This window comes from Rhyacophila brunnea, unplaced genomic scaffold (assembly GCF_057557595.1).
Source record: "Rhyacophila brunnea isolate RB1 unplaced genomic scaffold, BYU_Rbru_1.0 scaffold_19, whole genome shotgun sequence".
Taxonomy (NCBI): Eukaryota; Metazoa; Arthropoda; class Insecta; order Trichoptera; family Rhyacophilidae; genus Rhyacophila; species Rhyacophila brunnea.
In genome coordinates, this window is record NW_028232848.1 from 8,979,482 (window position 1) to 8,997,407 (window position 17,926).

At 35.5% G+C, this 17,926-nt stretch overlaps 1 protein-coding gene across 7 annotated transcripts in view; it reads left to right on the forward strand.

Moving 5' to 3' along the window:
- Positions 1 to 17,926, forward strand: part of EndoA (SH3 domain containing GRB2 like, endophilin-A) — a 234,634-nt gene that overhangs the window by 129,722 nt on the left and 86,986 nt on the right. For all 7 annotated transcript variants that reach the window (XM_085946078.1, XM_085946074.1, XM_085946077.1 and 4 more), the window contains exon 3: positions 11,463 to 11,600. In XM_085946078.1, the coding sequence (XP_085802204.1) occupies positions 11,556 to 11,600 (45 nt within the window). In that variant the 5' untranslated portion in view covers positions 11,463 to 11,555. The remainder of the gene's footprint in view (positions 1 to 11,462; positions 11,601 to 17,926) is intronic.

Below are 17,926 nucleotides of genomic sequence, written 5' to 3' on the forward strand. Positions count from 1 at the left end.
TACTACTAGCTGGTAAATCATGTGCTAATATATTATTAACAGGGTAATTAGGGATTGCAATACCGGTATTTTAAAACCGGTATTCCAGTATTTATCAATACCGAAATACCGGTTTTAAAAATCCGAAATACCGGAATTTTCGGTATTACGAAAGCACGCTTGTTTACGTTTTTGAAATTGAATTATACGTTATGTGATGCTAATCCAACAGAGGTGAAATAATAATGAAACAAAATCCATCAAATATATTTACATAATTGTCGCGATGAATAAAATTATCATGATAGTAACATAGAAAACATTCGTGACAATTTATTGTTCAATTATGCTATACTTACCTAATTATTATTGATAACTGTACACGCGTTGAATTTAAGAAGCTTTTCCTGTATCCGAAGTTATTCGCATTTGAATTGAAAACTTTAGTTAAAATTATCAATAGGTATATTGAAATTATTTGTAAAAACACCAGTTCTATAATATTATATATGATCATCAACTTATAATTTTTTAAATGTCGACATTTAATGTAAGTAGATGGGTTTTTGGCATAAAATAATGCTTTAAAGAGATTTGATTATCTATATTTACTGATAAGTACTATTTTTTAATGTTTTAATGAATACCGGTATTCAATAATAAATACCGAAAAACCGGTATTGACATTTTCATTCGGTATTGCAGTCCCTAAGGGTAATATTGTAAACGTCGTGGTTTAAAATTGAAAATACAGCTATATTTTGGTACTGTCTGTCCGTGGTTGTAGTCATTTTTTAAAACCTTTAATTTTATTCGATAAATATACCATATCTTCTTCTTCTGCATCTTCTTCTTTGACCATGTCCGATCTAATAAGATCATGTGGGACTCCACAGAGTGGAGGTTTGTATTGACAGATTTAGTTTTTATGAGAAATGGATGTCAGCCACTTGATCAACCTATTAGGTCCATACTCTGACTCATACACAAATTGAAAAACAATAGGTATGTGTACTTGCCAGACCCAGGAATCGAACCTGGGACCCACGACGCTATATTTTTAGGGGTGAAGATGTAGAGATGAAAGTCTGATTGGAGTTGCTCGAATGAATCGAGGAGAGAGTTTATTTTCTGACAAATAAATAAAAACAATGTAATAATGACAAGGGCAAAGTTGTGATATAGGCCAGGGTACTGGTATACTGATAAGACCGACTATATTGAAAGGATTGAGATTACTGAACGGACTGGGATAACCCATCAACCATGACTCGATATTTATATAAATGAATATTCGGTAAATTGAGGGAAACAGCCGCATCGTTGCAATTTAGAGGTGTTTTGATGACAAATCCTGTAGCTCGTCGAAGTGTGTCACACCTGTAGAATGTGCTGATCGTAGATGCGGCGATTGTGCGATAGTTGAATGAATCGCTGATTCTTGCGTTGTCGTGATTACGCTGACTTGGCCCGAGGTTGTAGACCGCTACATATTCATAACATTTCGAGTTTTAAAATCGGAGATTGCAATTTGATTCGTAACATTTTGAGTTTTATATTTCCCATGATTTTTATGGTGATTATGGTATTATCTCAATGTCCATTCTTCTAATAATGTGTTTACATTTGCGAGAGAATATTATATCCGTGACACTTTTTTCGCTAAAAAAATACCTAATCTCGAACAATTAGAACACATAAGTAATACCAGCGCCATCTTTAGATTAATAAAGAATGAGCATATCTTTTTGCACAAGCAACGAGTGGTCTGCTGTTCAACTGTTATAATTAGATCCCAGATTGTTTAACATATTGATTCGCTCTTTCTCGTTTCAAATTGAATTATAAAAAATTCTCAAATCAAATATATTAACTATCAGTGTTATTTATAAATAATATACATTCATGCTGGTCATCAGCTGTCAAAGTCAGACTAGTCCTTCCACACATAAACCGGTGGTACCTAATATCGATTTCCAAAAAATATGTAACATTGATCTATGCATTACAATTGTAGGTGTGTTAATGCTAGTGTATTATTTATCATGTAACTTACCTATTCAAATCAAACCATTTCCTGTTTGAACACGACAGACGCGTCAGTATGAGCACTCTATAGAACAATGACAAGTCATCCATAGACAACAACGGAAAAAGTAGGACCAGTCGTTGTGAATGTATCGGCTTTCTACTTGAGTCGGCAATGGTAATATTGATAGAATGATTGTGTATCACTGCTCCAGAGGGAATATGATAGCAAATATCTTTCCGAGCACAAAGCGTATCAGTATTCCCGATCTCTTTTGTCGTTCTCTTTCAGGCGTTATCTCTGGAAGGTATCAGTATCATGCGATCTTCGAACCTGTACAGTCAATAGTGTTAGCGACCCCAAACTATTTTCATTGCTGCCATGCTACTTATAATATCGAATATTATACGTTTCTGTTTGTCAAATGCCTCACAGATGGTCCTAAGTAATTAAAAAATATATTTTATTTCGTTCCCTACATGTAAGCTGTAGAATCGTACAGCTTTGATAGCTGTACGCTAGATGCTGTCGCGGTTTTTCATACAAAAATGAATGTCAATTACAGCCCAATAATTTGATACAATCGACAGTACCTAATGTTTTGGTATTATTATGATGGAATATTTATACTAGCTGGAATATAAATGCTCCCCCGCTTTAACATTAGTCTCGCATAGTATATAATGTCTACATTTGTCAATACGATATAATATTTTACAAGCATCGGTGGCATTTTAATTTTGATTTTTAGTGTTCGTAAAGTTCTGTTAATGCCATCAATTAAGAAAACACAAGTTGTAGCAATCATACCACTCAGAATTACAAGGTTGACGCACTTTAATATGTATGTTTTGTTGTGAAAATAAAACAAAGTGACGGAAGCGATTGTCAGCATTTCCTCAATCCTAACCTAGATCAACAGTGTCTATTATTATTTGTTTGATTGCGACATTGTCTGGAATTGGAATATATGGACTGCATTTGTATACATAGCAAGGGCGATCCATAACTCGTCACTCACCTCGTGTCCATCACTCGGCTCACTACTCATCTCGAGTACGGTCACTCGACACAGTCAACCGTCATTCCACTCGAGTCCAGTCTCTCGGTTATATAAACATCTCAGTACATCGCCAGTCAGTTCAATAATATAGTCAATTCTATCAGTGCATCCGTACCCGCGGCATTATAGTCCAACGCTTAAGCCGCGCGGCCACCGTGGGTGTAAACTATTATTATTTGTTATTACTAATATAACGAAAACATAACATTAAATGGACGCATGTTAAATTTTTATGACAAATTATATTTCGTTCGGCTCGCGTCATTTGCACAATCCGTGCATCGCCTAGTCACGATCTTTTTAGACCATGCCTCAACTGAAGTATAGCCTTAAAACAGAAATGTTTAATAAATTGTTAATCAACCGGATCGTGGCATTTGGTTGCAATATTAAATGGTCGTAAATAAAAACTATGTTTCGATGTTAATAAATGTTAATTGACGAGTCTTTGCCACTGATATAATTATACCTACTGCTTTAATATTGCACGCAGTCATTGGTTACTTATGCAGACTGCTTTATATTTACATTAATATATTCTATCCTTGTCAGTGGTAATTCTGATTGATTTTCTTCGCATACGTAGTGTTTGTATTTGTACCTTAATGCAAATGGTTAAAATTAAGCATTATGTGTGTATTTATTTACCTACACATTGTGGAAAAGCGACACAAAAAGAAAATCAGGTATTGTATTGAAATATTCATGATTTAACACTGGAAAATGGAAGGAAGTGCTTTCAAAGTGATTTGTAAACAACGTGTGTATTATATTATTGTAGTTTAGCAGGAATATAATATTATAGTCTTTTATCCTCATTCTTGTTATTATATTACAATTAATTTATATACGTAAAATCTACCCGATTTCTTGCATAAGCGTAGTCGGTTTTATTTTAACTTTGGAACCAAGGCTCACTGTATTTAAAGCGTGACACAAAACTGTAAACTTCGATGGTGGTGCTGGTTATTGCAGATATTTCGAATGCATTGTGGTAAACTGTTTTGTAGTAAATTATGATTGATGCATATTGAAATAAATGGCAATACTTTGAACGAAATATGCGTAACCACTAGAGGTGAGTTGGAAATACTGTCATCAGTTTGTGTACTCAAGTCTCGGATGAAACTACCCATACTCAGTATGTGTGGCCCAATAAACTTATTCCAATAAACTTGTGATGTTATCATCGCGAGTCGCTGTTCTGTGCACTCGCTAGTTGGTAGACTTTCAACACTGTTGACATTAAATGCGCGCGAACGAAATAGCACTTGAATATAGGCATATTTAAATCTATTAGTCTATTGCGTTCGAATGTTTGAATAATATGTCATAAATTTTGTATCGCAGCGCAGTGGTGAGATGACGCACAGGCTTACGCTTGTTAGACGACCGCTCAAAACATGTTTAAAATTAAAAAAAATCACCGTTATTCATTTTTGTTAACAAGAATATTGTAACAGAAAAACAACTCATAAATTTAAAATGTTTTTAAAATTTTATAATAAATGAGACTTTTCGACAAGCGGAGCTCAGCGTATTTTTTGCGATTCTATTGAAGCCGATACACTGTCTGAGTTCCCTGAGACGATACGTATTTCAAATACTAATATGGAGTTGGTTTTGGTTTCAGTTGAGTATGAAACTTTTGTCGCATACGCACGCGTTTGGCGTATATAGTATTCCAAATACTAGTAAGTATTTTGGAACAAGTTTCTATACCAAGTATTTTTTATACTGATGGTAAGTATACTTAGTCTTCAAAATCGACCAGTTTACCATAATTCGCAATTCAGTGTGACGGCCTAAATATAGTCTGACTTGTTTGGAACCCTTTGAAACCCTGAAATGAAACTCAATTGGTAGCAACAATGAATCTATAAGCTGCATATTTTATGAACATTTGTCCAATTGTTTTTGAGTTATAACGGAACAAAAAAAATAGACGTGCTTAGCTACCTTCGAAATAGTTAATACGGTTACATGTAAATTATATGTAAAACATTTCACCGTGGCACAGTTTGCCGTGAGCGTTCTTAAAGGAAAGAGATGACTTTATTTATACTATACGGTCTACAATTTTATTAGATTCAATATGAACATTAATTTAAGTTTCATAGGTGATTTTGGCAAAATTCATAAATTCAAGAATGAAAACCTAACCTAACCTAACAAATAATCCAGTATATCGGCTATTTTCAAAATTTGTTTTCTGCTGGCTTCCTGTAAAGTGTAAACCGTCAAGAATCGTGTTTTATTTAGACATGAAATTGAATACAGTACTATACGACCCAAAGAGGTTGGACGGTATTTAATATACGGTCATATATTCCCGATACAACATTTCACGATTAAGTGTGATACGGCCAACTGCATACGTACAAGTTTCCGGACACGAATCCAAGGTTATGTATGAATTAAATGCTTTTACATTTTCATATAAAGCAGTAATACAGTTAAATCCTTTTTCATGCGTACACATAGTAGGTATATGGTGAAAACTGCAATTAAACTAACTCATGTTATACCCCTTTAATCTTTGACTCCTCAGTTAACCGGTTTTTAAATATGTTAATGTTTTGGTTTCCGATTGTTATTATTTTTACGTACATTTACAATATGGCGAAGCAAAGAGGCTAACTTTGAACATATCCAGGTGTTACTGGTGTAATAGTAAAATTCAAGACAAATTTTCACTGCTGTATTAACTGAGTAGAATTGATCATGCAACTATAGTGCGTATTTTAAAACAGGTATCAGTGCATCTTTAAGGACACACACACTCCTGAAGAAGACCCGAAGAGGTTGGACGGTCTTTAATATACGGCCATATAATTATTTCCGATACAATATTTCACGGTGAAGTGTGATACGGCGAACTGCATTCGTACAATTTCCCGGACACGATTTAATACTGTGATAAAAAGGCAAATATTTCGAAATTACTGACAGATATTTCAATCCCGTGCACCACCACAATTAATTCGGATATGAACATCCACCAGGCTGTACAATGTATAGAAGTCGGTTCGTAAAAACTATCTTAGCCGCAAATATCTTTGTATTATTCGAAAAAAATAGCTGCGCAAGGGTTGAAAGGTGCTTTGTTCAACCGTCGTTTTTGTTTTCCCGCAATATTCGTCCTTGGACGACCTTCCGCCCGACGGAGGCTTTTATTATTTGTTTCTTTTCGGGGATGCGAGCTTTCACGACGCGTGTACCTACTTGCTTATATAATATTTTATATCTGTGCATAGCTTACATCACCTTACGTGATGTTTGGGGGAATATCAAGTTCGGCAGTAATCACTACCTACAATCCTTCAGCGTACTATTTAAATTTCCTTCTGTATTATTTTTTCGTATGTATTTTTAAAATATTCGTCTGTACTGTGATATATTTTTTATCGTGCCGCTTTAGGATGATCGTTCAGATCCATGCTTTTGTCTGCTACATTATATCTGTGGCTAAGCGTAAGGCCTCAGTGCCAGCGTTCGGCGCAGCGTTGAGCGTTGTGCGCAACTCAAACGTATAACCGTATAGATGTATAACCAAAAAAAGACATTGTCTACGAACATTTTCATACACGGGTTATACGTTTGAGTTGCGCTCAACGCTCAACGCTGCCATTCAGAACGTACACTTAGGGTAGAGGTAGGCTGTAGAGATCAAATAAATCAAATAAAAAAGAAGAATAAAAATTATTGTAGGTGGTGTTGGTTGGTTTTTAGAATCCAATTAAACCCTACAAAACCTTAAGACTATACCTCAGTTGAGGCATGGTCTAAAAAGATCGTGGCTAGGCGATGCGCGGATTGCGCATTGACGCATGCCGAACGAAATATAATTTGTTATATAAATCCAACATGCGTCCATTTAATGTTCTGTTTATTGTTCTATTAGTAACAATAATAATATTATATTCATTGACATGTTTTCTTTTTAAAGTAAATGGGTAACGTTTTTAGTCATCTTTACACGATTTAAGAATTAATACCCCCGTCGCCATCACGAAACAAATTGACGTATTCACACCTCGACATTCGCTCTCTGAGTGCCAGCGAGTCCAAAATTTCGTTGTGCCTATATTTGAAAATTATTTGCCGTTTCATTAAAGTATCGCATTAACCACAATTGTTAAAATAGAAAAAATATGTTGATATGTTTTATTAAATTTTATACATGTCGGTGTAAGAGAGAATAGAGAAGAGAAAACGAGATTAATAGTGAAAGAGAAAAGACATAAGTACACTTCAATTTCGATCACGGTCGATTATACAAGATGTTATGATAATTATAATAAATATTTTAACAACTTTACTCTTAACCAGCGTTGCCAACTTTTTGTTGCCAGATCTAGCATTTTTCGATGTGCATCTAGCTTATGGCGTTTTTATTAGCGTTTTTTTGATGCCTTCAACAGCTTTAAATGTGCTGAAAATAAGCTAGATATTTATTTTATGTATTCAGATACATATTTAATGAAGTTAGGTCGGTACTTGAGAAATAGAACAACACAATGAAACAGTAGGAGCATTCTTGGCGTTATCATGTTGCTTCTCAGTACGGCTACCAAATTTAAACACAGCATAGTTAACCATATTTTCTACTAAATAAACTAAAAATAGTTACCACTAACTTTATATTTAATACAAAAACAATACATTTCAGTAACACGTATTTTTTAAATGACTAATCATCCAAATCAATATTTTCCGGCGACGTGTATAAAAAATATTTAATTCAGCTGTAGAAATTCTATCTTACTCTAACGCATATTGCGGAGATATAAACGTGCCGAATGCTTTCTCACTCGCACTTACGGTTTGTTTTTGTTCATGCCTTGGAGATAACTGTTTTAATATAATAAAAAATGAATACAAAAATAACGAGAAGTGCGTCAGTTTATGGGCAGGCTGGAAGATGGTGCAATCCTCAAGTGAAGAAATTTGGAAACACGTGTTTACTTTTAAATGCACGAAGGCAAACCTTTAATGTGTATATTATTTATGTGATTGATTACAAGATTGACAAGAGTACGCGATGTGATAGTGGTCGCTAATGCGTCAATTACATTGAGCTACTTTACGAGCTGTTTTTTGGCGAATTTAATAGCGGGCGATTCAGCTACTGCGATTGTGATGATGACACATAAAACTTTCCATTCGCTGAGAAGCCACAAGCCAGCGACTATTTTGACAGAACGTAGTTCGTTTTTTTACCGGGAGGTTGCTACTGCGCAGACGCAGTATGCCCACACGTTGGCGTGTAGCGTGTAAAGTTGATCGGCTTTGAACTTTTCTCGGTAGATTGTTTACAATCTGCATGTTAGTTTGTTCAATGATGACACTGAGCGACTTTGCAGGCAGATTGTAAATTCGCCAACAAGCAGCTCGTAAAGTAGCTCAATGTAATTGACGCATAAGCAGATGAAATGGCTATGGGCAGGAAATGTCGCTCGGCGAGTGGATAACCGCTGGACAAATGGCGTCATACAGTGGTACCCAAGGGGCACTAAACGCCCACATGGACGCATTAAAACCTGCTGTATAGACGAACTCATAAAGTTCGGTGGATGTACCTACGTACGTGGCAGCAAAGAACTAAGGACCGAGAGAATGGAGGCCTTCATTCAGCAGTCGACTCCGGCTTATTGAAATAATAATTCAACATACCGGCCGCGTGCTGTGTCAGTATGGTCAACCGTTTATGAAGCGCATGCGGCTCGCGGGCCATGCGTATACGACGACTGCGCTAGTTCTTATCATTTCACTGTGCAGCTATGTGTTAGTTTTTTATTAGAACTAAGTTGACGCGGCTTAGCGCCTCCAGTGTGGAGTTATTTTAATCTGGAGCCGCACAGGGGGTAGTGAGCGGCCCCTACGATATGACAAATAAAACATCACACATTTGCTTGCTTGTTTGTTTTTTAAATTACTATTGTGGCGAGGTTACAGAAGTGTGTGTATTCGATGATGACTGTGGTATCGACGTGTGATTCCTAATCGGGGTTTCGCGAGAATTCGTATAAAGTTTTTGATATTAGAATAAAAAAAGGTTTAACGTGACTAAAAATGATTCAACCTTTTTATACCCACCGCCCACTTACGTATCTCTGTTAGTAGTAAAATTTTCTAACCGCCCACCGGTTCTACAGTTATGGTGATTTATGAAGTAGGAAAGTAACTTTACTTAATAAAATTTATAAGGCTGGCTCAATTTTTGTGAGGAACAAACGAAGGTTTCGGAAATATTCAGGCGGTTTCTTCCTTTGGTCATAATACTATGATTAACAGCACTAAAGTCTGATTCCACAAGACATGAGGTAGGGAAAGGTATCAATAAACTGAATATCCTTTTCCACATATTTGGATATAAGAGAGGCATTTTTTATTATTTTGCTATAGGTTTTCATATCCATCACTGTCTAATTTATGTTTACTTTCTTCATCCTATATAATTTCTAACAGTTCTTTTTGGCAAGTTGTATCACCCTCTTCAATATTTGCGTTAAAGGATTTTTCATCCAGTCACCTTCAAAATATCTTCAAATCGTTTTTCCATGTCCAATTTAAGTTCGTTGAGGTGGCTACTGAATCTGTCAATATCCTCTGGAGCCACGTCATCTTTTGTAGATGACAATTCAGGAAAGTGTTGAAAAATTCTCTCTTCAATAGATTATAACGAAGTAGTTCAAGTTTGTCAATAAATAATGACACAATACTTTGGCAACCTATAAGAGTTATATTAGCTCCATGAAGCTGCAAATTGACATCATTAAATCTCTTGAAAATATCTGCCAAATAAAATGCATCATTCTTTATTGGTTTTAACTGTTGCCACAGTCTCATTATTACTTTCCAAAAATTGTATGACACTATCATATAATGCTACAAAACGAGCGAAAGATGTAGCCTTTGACAGCCACCGAACCACCGAAGCGGTCGCACTATAGCGCCATTTAGTTTCACTTACGTAACATGAACTAAACTTATGCGACGGCGATACAAATAGTATATTTTCTAAAATTTAAATTGTCACCGGGAATTTTTTGAAAACATAATGAAAATGTTTTTAAAACCCCTACCGCCCACCATGAAAGCTGGAACGCCCACTAGTGGGCGGTAGGACCAGGTTGATTACCCCTGATTAATTGTATTTTGAAAAGTTCGCTTGATTGAAGATATCTCACTACGCGTAGTTATAATTTATTTAGTACCTAATGTCTTCATTGTATAGTACCCCGCTGATGATGTGTGAATGTTGATTTGTCTTCTCACTTCTTCCTCGGGGACATATTTTTTAACAACGGAATTAGCACAGAAGCGGTTTTTTTTAATTTCCGGAATACATACTTGAGTATCGGTTACAGCGAATACAATTATTAATCTTTTTAATATCGTAAGTTTAGTGCAGCACACCGGCAAAGCAGCCGACTATAATTAAAATACAGTCGAACTTGGTTATTACGAGGAAGATGGGACTGACTGAAATTGCTCGTTATAAACATTACTTGTTAGGCATAAAGTCCACTAAAGCAGGCTTACGGGGCGCTCGCGCATTTTCTATGTGAATCATCGAAAATACAACGTAATCAAATACGCCAGCGCACACTGGATTTGACGACGCTTTGTGCCCGCCTGCCCCACGAGTCACCGTTTTTGGCTTCTCAGCGATACGAATAAACGAAAATACAACGTAGTCCATTCATTGAACACGACAAGCAAAATCACGCTCCTCGAAGCGTCGTCGATAGAAGCCGTCGTCGTCGGCGAGAAGCCATTATTTAATAACAGAGAACTCATTGTTTAGTTATTGCGTAATTACAAGCCCCGAGAAATAATGTAATATTTTTATTGCTTTGTTATGAGAGACGCTGATAATAATAATTATTTTGTGCTCCTTGAGCCCCTTATTACATAGGTGAAGGGTAATGCGCGGGTGGGAGGGGGTCTACTCAGTAGTGAGCGCACCGAACGCTTTTTTGGTGGGCTTTATGCCTATCGTTATGTAACATTTTTCGCGCCACGTTCTATTTAAGCGTAGAACATAAAAAATCTGAAAACCATCGTAACAATCCCCGAAACAAGCATGGCATTCATAAACTACAAAAGAAGTTGTTTATTGTACCAACCATATGCGTGGATACTTTTTCAATGTTGTCGGCGAAAACATCGATTAGGTACTTAGACATCCGATCACGGCGACATCGGTCTAGTTAACTCCCGGTCGGATTTTATTGCTTAGGGTCGAAAATGTTGTTTTTAACGATCGACACATTAACAGTTTTGCTCGGTATACCCAAGATCTCGCTATCTCCGTGATCGTAATAACCAAGTTCAACTGTATTATATTTGATTTATTGATTGTTATGTTTGTTTTTATTTCAGGGTCCTTGCCCTCGGTGACGTGAATCAGTGAGGTGTTGTTAAGGAGGTAGGCGGGCGGAGGAGCAGGATAGCTACCATCAGCCACTAGTCACCATGGCGTTCGCCGGTCTTAAGAAGCAGATCAACAAAGCCAACCAGGTGAGTCAGCAAAATATTTTGTTTTATCGGTGGATTCAAAGATGTTTTGATTTTTAAAGAATCAGGAGTCTGGAACGACGTTCCAAATTTAAACGCAATAGCCTGACTCCGATTTCAATATATAATGCAGGCGATCCACTGACGAGTCATAAGTCCGAGGACAATAAGTTGTCCGATTTGTCTATGCTCTGCTACTGGCCAACGGACGATCAACGAACGACTAAAACAGTCGAGTGTTGACAGTTGTCATAGTAAACATATCGTAGTCTTCCAATAATCACGATTATTTTACAACGTTTTTCTTAACTCGTATTCGAGAATATATCAGAACACGATGCCAATGCCTTTTTAAATACTTTTAGCCATCTTTAAGTAGAATTGAATTCATTTTCAATTAATTCTGTTTTGTATGAAAAGTTATTTCGACACCATTATTTGTTGCTAAGCGGATGGTCCTAGCTACTACATTATTAATATATACGTGTGTTACTATGGAAATCAAAATGACATATCAGCATTATTTCTATTAAGTACAATTTTTTTTGATCGTTTAAGCTAGCAAGTCAAGTTGATATGATTCAACAGAAAATTTTTAAAATGTTGTATATAAAAAGTTCTTTTTATCTTGTAATTATTTGTTATTTACATTAAATAATATAGAAGTGAAAACTGAAAATAACACATTTTACGTTTTTTTTAAGAATTCCATAATTTTAGATAATAAGTCAGCATTGCCAGCTTACATCCTTTGGATACAACGTGTATTTAGTTAGTCTTGTACAACGTTATTATGCAATACAACCTATTTGGAAAATACTGAGGGTTAAGCCGCTTTTCCTTTCTACAGTCGATAATATTATTAAAAAAAATAGTTAAGAGCAGTGTTCGCATCATCACATACATACCTGATGTGTGAAGCAGATTTCAAATTATATTATGTAACGCTTTGTATGAAGAGATGTACCTGAGCATTTTATCCGTAGCATTGGTTATCGTTATACAATGTCGTTATTATTTTTCATAGCAATTACTGCATATATTCTGAATATTTTGTCTAAAAAAAATAATAAACATTACAAAATATCGATATTTTTTCATGAATTAGTTATAAATAATTACAAGATAAATAGAACTTTTTATATACAACGTTTTTAAATTTTCTGTTGAATTATTTATGCTCAATATACTCAAACTTGTACTTGATATGAAGTAAATAAAAAACAAACAAACAAATATAGAAAACTGAATGTCATTTTGACATTTCATTTTGCTTTCCATAGTAATGCACGTATATATTAATAATTTAGTTGCTAGGACCGCCCCCTTAGCAACCAATAATAGTCTTTTACCATTTATGGATTTTTATGAAATAACTTTCCATACAAAACAGAATTAACTGAAAATGAATTCAATTGTGCTTAAAGATGGCTAAAAGTATTAAAAGAATGCATTGGCATCGTCTTCTGATATATTCTAAAAGTCTCAAATGTCTAGATAGTCGGGAAGTTAGTTAAAAATCGATTGCAAGATTTGTACTGGACAAACAACCACCGGACAAACGAGCTAATAAAAACGTTGTAAAACCATCTGAGAACGTGACCTCACATACAGAACACTGAAAATAGTTGTGTAGTTTACGTACGAAATTTAACTTTGAGTCGATTTACTCAACTTGGTCGCCGGTTAACTTGTATGTTGAATCCGTAGCACCTAAATTATTATTTTAAGAGCTTTCTGATCCTTTTTTGAATTTAATAATTTAATACTACTGCTACGCCAGCCTCACTTTGTTTGACGATTTTCCAAGTTAAATGTTTGAGGGGCAGGCGATTATTCAGCAGGTGTTGACAATCCCCCGTCTCTCGCGTTAAAACGGTGACGTAACCTTAGCATTAATATCCACAGCTAGAACCTAAATTGTGCTTACTTTGGAAACGCCTGTTGTCTTTATTATGATTATGTTTTATTCACTGAAGTTTATTTGCAGACATGACTGGTGAGTACATAACCCGAAAACCCCCAGAAACATTTGGAAAAATCTTAGATAAAATCTTATATCGAGGCGAGGCCTCTTATTCTTTAGGTTCAGTTCTAGCACGGTTTAACCAGGCCGCTATAGTTATCCAAGAATTAGTAATTACTGGTTTTTTTATATTTAAAAGTACTTTATTGGATTCATTCAATTGACAATTATGAGTATGGCGTCTAAAACAAGAGTAAAAATAACATATAACTATATTCTAATGGATTTAAGTTTTGAATTATTCCACTATTCAAATGGAATAGTACAAAACTTAAATCCATTAGAATTTAAATTTAAATTCCATCAAGTACCTTCGGTCGATAGTATTAATAAAATAACTATATGCTTAATATAAACGTTGAACACTGCACAGCATGGCCCCCACATCCTGAAGCGGGCTCTCAGGCTAGGATCTTGGCGGGCCCCCTACCTATCGCTATGGTTAAAGGTAGTGTCACGTACTACATTAACGTTTTTCAAATTGTATTTTAGATCAAATTAGGGATACCTATGAGTTATGACACACAATAATCAAAATTTACTTCGCGCAATCATATAGCTTAGAATGTTAATCTGGTCAACCCGCCACGCCGGGCCCCTCCAGAGTAAGGGCCCCCAGGCTAAAGCCCTGTCAGCCCCCCCTTGTGGGGGCCATGCTGCACAGGCATGTATTATCAAATAAATGGAATCCTCTCACGGGCTAGGATCACCGTGAAAATATTTAGAGATATAATGATCTGTATATATGGGATATAGCAGATGTTCTACGAAAACATCATAAACTATCGAACTCATGATGTGAACATCACAATTTATATTATTAAAACCTAGTTCTTAAAATTACACAATAAATCTAATCTAATCAGCACTTAACCTAAAAGGTAGCCCTTATTTATTTATATAAAAACATCCCTTGCTTTAATATTTTAGAATATAACATGATACTGTGGGAATTCGGTCTGGCATAAATTTACTTATTGATTCGTGTCTTATATCTAATGATATTTTATAACAGTTCTGATTCTGTAAGTGGACTATACTGAAAGTAATTAATTGTTTTAGTGAGATACCTACTTACGATTGTCAAAGAGATATTTTATGTGTATGTCGATGCTTGAAAAAGCTACTCGTATAAAACAATATATTATTGTAGCATGCTTACGTGTCACATTGCCTGTGAAGCTTTGACTATAAAAAATAGTAATAGATTACAAAAAGCTTGGTACCCAGGGCCAGATGCTTACTCATAGTTGGGTATCTATTTGCAAGAGTGGTTTTAACTATCGCTTTACCGGCTTTACGTAAAGGCTTAGTAACTTAATAGTAGCAAAATAGAGAAACGTAAGTGGCAACCGTTGAAATAATCAAGTGTACCTATTGTAGATATAATATATGATTTAAACAATTATAATATAGTCAAGTAACTACTTGTTTAAGTTAATTAAGTAAACGAAATAACTATTTCGTTTTCTTTTTAATTTTAATCTTAATTCAGGTTCACTGTTCTTGCGTATTAATAAACCAAATACGACAATATTTTTAGATTATTATAATGACTTAAAATCTTGCCCTTAATTATGCTAATTTAATTGCGACATCTCTGCATCTGGTCCTTAATTAAAATCATATTTAGCCTTTCGGCTTCTGCTGATCGGATGCCGACGAATGTTTGTAATTCGCCGACACGCTTCAACCGTTTCTCTGTCTGTCTTAATTGCATTACATGTATGTACCTACATATTGCATTATGCAACCGCTCTAGTTGGCCGATGCAGCGCAGTGTTGCAGCAGTGCTAATTGTTTTTAACGTTGTCGCGAATTATCTGTCCGTCCGTGCTAATAAACTTTATACCTTTGTTTTACTGCTACGAGAGACACTGCAAGATAATATATTATAATATGCATTGTTTGTAGTAAAGCCAGGTGTTGATTCTGATGAATATTTTGTCCTACTCGTTCGAAAATGATAATTGATTTCTACAACCTGCGTTTCGTTGTTATCCTGTGGAACAAAATATTTGATGTAATAGCACCAACAATATGAGCATATAATGAGGTGTACGATTAAGAGTTGAATCGATTAATATACAAGGCATGTCTAACTGACTTCAAGTGGTCTGTGGTCTACCATCCAATATCAAAACAGGCATTTATCTACCTACCACATTCCTCCATTGTCATTATTCAACTAAAACATACGTTCTAATGGATTTAAGTTTTGTACTATTCCATTTAAGTACCTTAACTTAAATGGAATAGTACACAACTTAAATCCATTAGAATTTAAATTCAAATTCCATCAAGTACCTTTGGTCGATAGTATTAATATTAAAACAAACGTATTTACATTTGGCAGAGCTTATAGTAAAATAGAAAAGATGAATAGTTCAAATAAAAGTTGAATAAAATACACATCTTTAATAATAATATTTTTTATCGTATCTGAAAGCTAATGGTGCTGTTACTGAGCATTAACACTATACATATAATGTAGTCTCCCGTTTAGGGCAATTATTTACAGGAAAAACCCTGGACACGACCATCAAGACGCTAAACACGTCCTCTGGGACGACCGAGTGGAGCTGTTTGTCAGAGTCCGTCCACACACGGGTTCAATTGGCCACGCCGACTTGATATCGACCAATGCCAACTACCGAGGCATTTGAAAAGTTTTCTGCATCATATGGAGGACGGAATAATACTGATTCCTCCTTAGACTCATCACTTTCAACTCCTGACTCCTCTGTTTCAGTACACGGGTACTACAAGAGGACACCTCATTTCACTCAAGATAAATGACGGCAGAGCAAGTCAATATTCTTTTTTTATTTTCTAAACTCTTTAAGAACCAGGGTGCATGTGTGCTACATCAGTCCCGTGCAGCTTCGTTTCGGTACAAGGAAGTGTGGCACTACAATCCTTTCATTCTGACACGTTTATAGCGTAATGGAAGGCGGCCGTGCACAAATCGCGGCTGCATATACATGGCGGGCGGTAACTCAAATCATCGATCTTGATACTCTAATAGTTACTACAATGGCAGAATTATTGTTCTAAAAAATCTATAGTGACTAACAATAATTATTGTGAATTATCGAACATAATATTTTTCCATTATGGGAGTGTTTTCAGGCTGTGCGCCGGCCGGAAAAATAAATCGCCTTGTTGCAACCCTTCCGGCTATTTTTTACGTAATTTGGTGTTTTCGCCGCCGTCGGTTGACGGAAATTAAATTATCCACCAAAATTTAATTTTATGTTACAGAACGACAAAACATTATTTATTAGTGTCCAATTTAGGAAGTGAAAACTACATTAAAATTATTAGCAGTCGATAATGTCATCCAAGGCTTCTTCTTCGTTTGAGATGACGATTGTCTCCATTAGAATTGAAGTCTCGACTACGGTTAAAAACACATTCCTTGTGTAACTATGTCTAAAGGCGGAATCCCACAAGCGGTGTAGTTACCTAATCTAATAACTGTCCTAAGTAAATTTGTAAAAATTTACGCCATTTTACGGCGAGTGAGAAGATCTTTTCTCATCGACAATCGACCGTAATACATTATATCGAAGTAGGAATTACGCACACTCTAGTGCACGCCAACCAAGGTCATAGGAAGTTGCTCCTTGGAAACTTTCGGCACAGCTTTGAAGAGCGTCTAACGTTCGTTACGCCACGGTATACGCCTGCATAACGGGTGAGGAGACGTGGCGGGTGGTGGAGGGAAAAGGAAGTTGCCTAATGTACCAATACTTATTATGCATATTATGTAGAAATGTGCACAGGTGATTAATTATTATTGTTAACTGTTTTCATGTGTGATGTATTTGGTAAATATTCATGTTCAATTCACGAAAATATTGCGGAATAAAGCGCGGAAGTGAGATTGCAAGACATTAATCACGTTGTTTGGCAATGTCCTCAAATGTCTTAAAAATGAAAGCACACTCGTTTACGTTTTTGAAAATGAATTAAAAGTTATGTGCTGCTGAAATGCAAATATATTGAGCGAATCCAACAGAGGTGAACAAATAATAAAACAAATTTCATCAAATATATTTTCATATATAAGTAATTGTCGCGATGAATTATCATAATACTATTTCGAAATAGAAAACATCCGTGACAAAAATGTTCAATTATTCTATAATTATTGATGACTGTACAAGCGTTGAATTTAAGAAGCTTTTCCTGCAGCCGAACTTATTTGCACTTAATGAACTTTTGAGGGCTTTAGGTAAAATTATCAATATATTCAAATTATTTGTAAAAAATCACTAGTTATACAATTATGATAAAT